The sequence below is a fragment of the Pyxicephalus adspersus genome, chromosome 4 (genome assembly GCF_032062135.1).
Source record: "Pyxicephalus adspersus chromosome 4, UCB_Pads_2.0, whole genome shotgun sequence".
Classification (NCBI taxonomy): Eukaryota; Metazoa; Chordata; class Amphibia; order Anura; family Pyxicephalidae; genus Pyxicephalus; species Pyxicephalus adspersus.
In genome coordinates, this window is record NC_092861.1 from 1,687,371 (window position 1) to 1,692,378 (window position 5,008).

General features: G+C 47.9%; 1 protein-coding gene across 1 annotated transcript; it reads right to left on the minus strand.

Moving 5' to 3' along the window:
• Positions 1 to 291: 291 nt before the first annotated feature.
• On the minus strand, positions 292 to 3,182 carry DNAJC27 (DnaJ heat shock protein family (Hsp40) member C27). Its single transcript, XM_072409029.1, has 5 exons — positions 3,095 to 3,182; positions 2,792 to 2,956; positions 1,214 to 1,336; positions 610 to 770; positions 292 to 424 (listed from the first exon to the last, which is right to left on the minus strand). Exons 1-5 carry the CDS (start codon positions 3,119 to 3,121, stop codon positions 292 to 294), a joined length of 609 nt encoding a protein of 202 aa, XP_072265130.1. The 5' UTR covers positions 3,122 to 3,182.
• Between the last annotated feature and the right edge of the window lie 1,826 nt (positions 3,183 to 5,008).

The following is a 5,008-nucleotide window of genomic DNA, read 5'->3' on the forward strand; positions in this document are numbered from 1 at the left end:
CATCTGACAGGTACAGTATTAAACAGTGACATTGCCAACGTCAAACTGCATTTTCCTTTTAAATGGCTTTCAGGAACATATTTTAATCTTTTTATGGATCTTCCAGGACCAAATCTTTCACTGGACACTTTATACCTGACAGTGATCACCAAAAATCAGTGCCATTGATTGGGGTATTGCTGAAGGGGATCCACCTTGGCTCTACGCTCTACCCAGATACCTGGATTTCTCCCCAAGGCTGACTAGCTGCATACAGAAACAGAGCACCCTGCCGCCTCCCCGGGTTTGCCTTTACCCATAATGTACCCTGCCGCCTTCCCTGGGGCCACCTCTTTCCCATAATGCACCATGCTGCCTACGTACCCCGCACTTGTCCGGGTGAAGAAGGACGGCCAGCTTGCGATACGCTTTGTTCACTTCATCCCTGCAAAGGATAATAATAGACCTGTCAGTGTTTGCAGAATACAAGAAATGGGGGGAGGAGAGCAATGGCAAGGCCAGTTATATTCCCCGGAGGGTTTACACCCAATTCTCTGCATTCCCCGACTTATATACAGAGGGTGTCTGGCTATCTAGATATGGACAGGTTCTCTTTAATAATCATGTTACCTGCTGGCGCCGGGCTTCACCCCCAGCATGTCCCAGCTGTCTTTGCTGTTCCGGATGCGGCGTATGGAATCTGCCTGTTCTTTAGTAAATCCGATGTTAATGGAGGACATGGGCCGCTTTCCCCCGTTGTCACACAAATCCACAATGGCAGAGTAGAAGGCCTTGAGGAGGGAAGACAAAGCGTGATTGGCTGTTATCAGCAGACTAAGACATGTAGATGCAGAAGAAATCTTTTCTAGGTTTTTCATTATACCCTGCAAATTATAATGGAGTTTTGCAGAGGGCCTGATTGGCCCAAAGATGCTCCCCCAATGTGACAGCAAGAAAGATTCTTATTTATAAATTGTTCCCCCGTCAATTCGCTAATAAACTTTAATTTCCTAATGTGCACTTTGATAATTGGCCACTAGGTGGCAGAAGGAGTCATTGTTATAATTGTAGAGCCCCCTGACTTCCTGTCCCTATGATGCCCACACAGAATATTTGGGGATGTGTTTGTCACGGCCACAGTGATCATGTGACCCAGAAATGGGTTGATGATTTCAGCATAGGACAGGTACACAATCATCCCCCAGATATGGAATCTCTCATTTCGGCCCCGTACCTGGAACATCTCATTGATGCCCTCCCCGCTCTGTGCAGAGGTCTCGAAGTACAGGAAGCCTCGGCTCTCGGCCCACAGCCGCCCCTCGCTCTCATCCACGCAGCGGTGCTTTGCACAGTCGATCTGAAGAAGAAGAATGGTTGACATAAGAGGCGGTGCTTATAAAATGACCCCGGGGCCCCTTAATTGACATTCAGTTCTTTGTGGATTGGCTAAGTGACGTGTAGTGAAACCATCTCACACTAGTCCCGGACCTCGGTTTCTGACCCCTGGGGGTATTAGACAAGGGCAGCTAGGGTCCATGCAGAGGTTCCTGCCATTGTGGCTGATTGGACCCCCATTGGATGATGGCTGCATAGTCCTGGGGCCCAAGCCACTTGGTAGGACCATTGGCATGACTATATTGGAGGCATTTATAAAGGTTGTATTCTGGCCCCCACTATAGGGAGGGGATTTGTTACCCATTGTGCCCCCAAGAAGTGGTTTTGGTAGGGGTACCAGATAATTATTTCAAGGGTTCCTCAGTAAGAAGAACATATGGAGAACTCCTGACCGTAACATCTACCTATAGGTTAACTCTGGTGAGGGGTCCCGGTAATCCTCCATCATACAAAGACATTGTAGACCATTGTGTCTTGTGGTCACAGTTTGGTGAAGACCCTTTTCTGTTCCCCCATGACTGTGCTCCGGGGTACAAAGCCCCAACCATAAAGATATGGGGTCAGCAGGAGGACTGTAGGTGTCCTGAACAGAGCCCTGACCTCCACCCTACTGAACACCTTTAAGTTGAATTGGAATGGTGAGCCAGATCTTCTTCTCAGTCAGTACCTGACCTCACCAATAGGGGGCAAACTCCAACAGACACCTTCCAAAATCTTGTGGAACGTCAAGAATACCTGGAGATGGGTGTGGTCGATGGGCGTGGTCAATGGTCCGGTTGATGGGCATCGATGATGGTTGGGTTGAGGAGATCGGTCAAAGGTTGGGTTCATGCTTAGATTGATGAGCATGGTCTTTGTTCAGGTTGATGGGCGTGGTCATTGTTCAGGTTGATGGGTGTGGTCATTGTTCAGGTTGATGGGCGTGGTCATTGGTCGGATTGAGATCGTCAAAGGTTGGGTTAATGCTCAAGTTGATGGGTGTGGTCATTGGTCGGGTTGATGGGATTGGTAAAAGGTTGGGTTAATGCTCAAGTTGATGGGCGTGGTCATTGGTCGGGTTGAGATCGTCAAAGGTTGGGTTAATGCTTAGGTTGATGGGCGTGGTCATTGTTCAGGTTGATGAGCATGGTCATTGGTCGGATTGATCAAAGGTTGGGTTGATGCTCAGGTTGATGATGAACGTTAATGACCAGGCATGATAGATGATCACCTGACCTCACAAATTGGGGCAAATTCCTGCACACAGCCTCCAAAGTCTTGTAGAAAGTCTTGCCAGGAGAGTGGAGGCTGGTATGACCACAAGGTGGGCCAACTCCATATTGGTGGCTGTGGTTTTGGATGGGGACAGCCCCCAAGCTCCTATAGGTGTGCTGGTCAGGTGTCCCCCAGTTTTTGGCCATAATGCCGGTTCGCTCACCTTATTGGCACAGACCGCGAAGACGATGTTCTCTATGTTCCCCTGAGGGCCGAGCTCCTGCTTCATCTCTGTTAGCCAGGCGTCCAGACTATCGAAGGATTCCTTCAGGCCCACATCGTACACCAGGATCACCCCCTGCGTGTCCTTATAGAACTCATTACGTACCTGGGAAGAAGGAGGAGGACATTAGAACCTGAAGAACACCTCGCTATATAAAGGGGGTGAGGTCCGGGGTCAGCTATGTAATCCTCCATATTGGGGGGATACCTAGATATATGCCAGGATTACAGAACACAGACATACCTCATAGAAAAAGGGGTGCCCCGCCATGTCAAATATATTCACTTTGATTTCCCGATCTCTAATTTGTACTCTGGAAGAGAGAAAATCAGATGAGGGAGGCTGGGGGGTAGATTTAATAAAGGGGAGGCTGGGGGCAGATTTAATAAAGGGGAGGCTGGGGGCAGATTTAATAAAGGGGAGGCTGGGGGCAGATTTAATAAAGGGGAGGCAGATTTCCTGTTGATCTGGCACTTTAAGCAGAGCCGGTCAGATATGAGTAATGTAAACACGGCTGCATTCCTAACAGTCATAACATATACGGTAAGATGTATGGTCTTTGTACCCCTCCCCTACACAGAGAGCTCCACAGAGACACAAAACCTCCACATGTAACAGGCGGGTGCAATGTTTTGGTGGTGGCTCATTGATCCCCAAATTTAGAGGGGAATTAAAGTGCTGCTTCCCTTTTTTGCCCAGGATGGAAATTTCCATATTTTGCATTTCCATCCATAGGGTGACTACAATGCCTTTTGGAGCCCTAGCATTGCCACCCTCAGGGCTAATCCACATGGACAGTTGGGAAGCAAGATCCCACGTGGCATCCAGCAGTTGTCACGTTGCCACCCGGTCAGTTGCATCAACAAAGTGGTAATGGTGCTGCCCCTATTCATTCTTTCTGGGGCTGCAGCTGGGAGAAGCCCGAATGTCACCCGAAAGGCAGCGGGTCCCTGGTATGAAGAAGCAGTACCCACACTGCAACCTCATGGCAATTGTGAACATAGCCTAGGTTATGGAGGTTTCATTGGGGCCAATCACCTAACACCCCAACCAACTGCCTATCAAATCGTTTCCTGAAAGATCATTTATCTTGAGCACGTGTGGCAGTGTTAGCCAATCAGCAGCTGGCAGAGAAAGCTGCGGTACCATTCATGTGAATTTAGCCCTAATTGCATGTTCCTGCCTAAGAATGCATCCTGTTCCTGCACCACTTCCTGTCCTGCATCCCAAGCCACTCCCAATACTTCTTTATGGGATTTGATTGACAGATGGGCACGCATGCGCTCAATCTAAAAAGAACATGGCAATATGGGACAGGTGGTGCAGCCATTTGAAGCAATGCAACCGTCATTGATGTGCCCAAAGTTCAGGGAAGTGCAGTGAGGATTCTAATATTTCATGCTTCCACTTGGCATTGGACTCAGGCCGTGCCCTGGGCTTACACAGAATCGAAAAACATCACATGTCCTTTAAATTCCAAAAAATAAATCATCCAATCAGATTCCTGAACCTGATGATGATACAGAGTAAGGCGAAAAAAAGTCATAAAACGCGTGACTCAATTTGTTCTGATGGGGAAAAAATTCCTTCCTGGTCCCTGAGGGCAATTGGACACTCCCCGGACTAACAATCTGCAGCATTATTTCCTATAAATAATAATAGCCGGTTGGCTGGAATTACAGAAGTGCTTGTGGAAGTCCAATTCACAATTCTACACCACTTTCTAGGATGTGGAGCAGATGCGTGAGAACCCCAGACCCTTCACAGCCAACAGGGCCACTATAGGGGCCCCAAGTCAATTCTGCATAGGGGATCCTGTTGGCTACATCCGCCTTTGATGTGGAGGGTAAACCTCTTTTCCTTTCGCACAGGTGCAAAGAGTGCCCCCTAGTGTTATCCAAAGACATTAAAAAGAATGGATAACCTTAATCTCCCAAATTGGTCACACATATTAAGAAATATAATAAAATTGTTGTTCGAGTTCCGACTCTGATACCCAATGTAAGAGACTGGGACAGTGAACAGAAAAGGGTGGCCATGGTTGGAGGGGCTATCCAAAATGTTGCAAATGGGGGCCCACCTTCTGCATAAATCTAAGATTAAAGTGAACCTGTCACACACATAGGCAAATCATCAGATTTAGATATATAGCAAGAT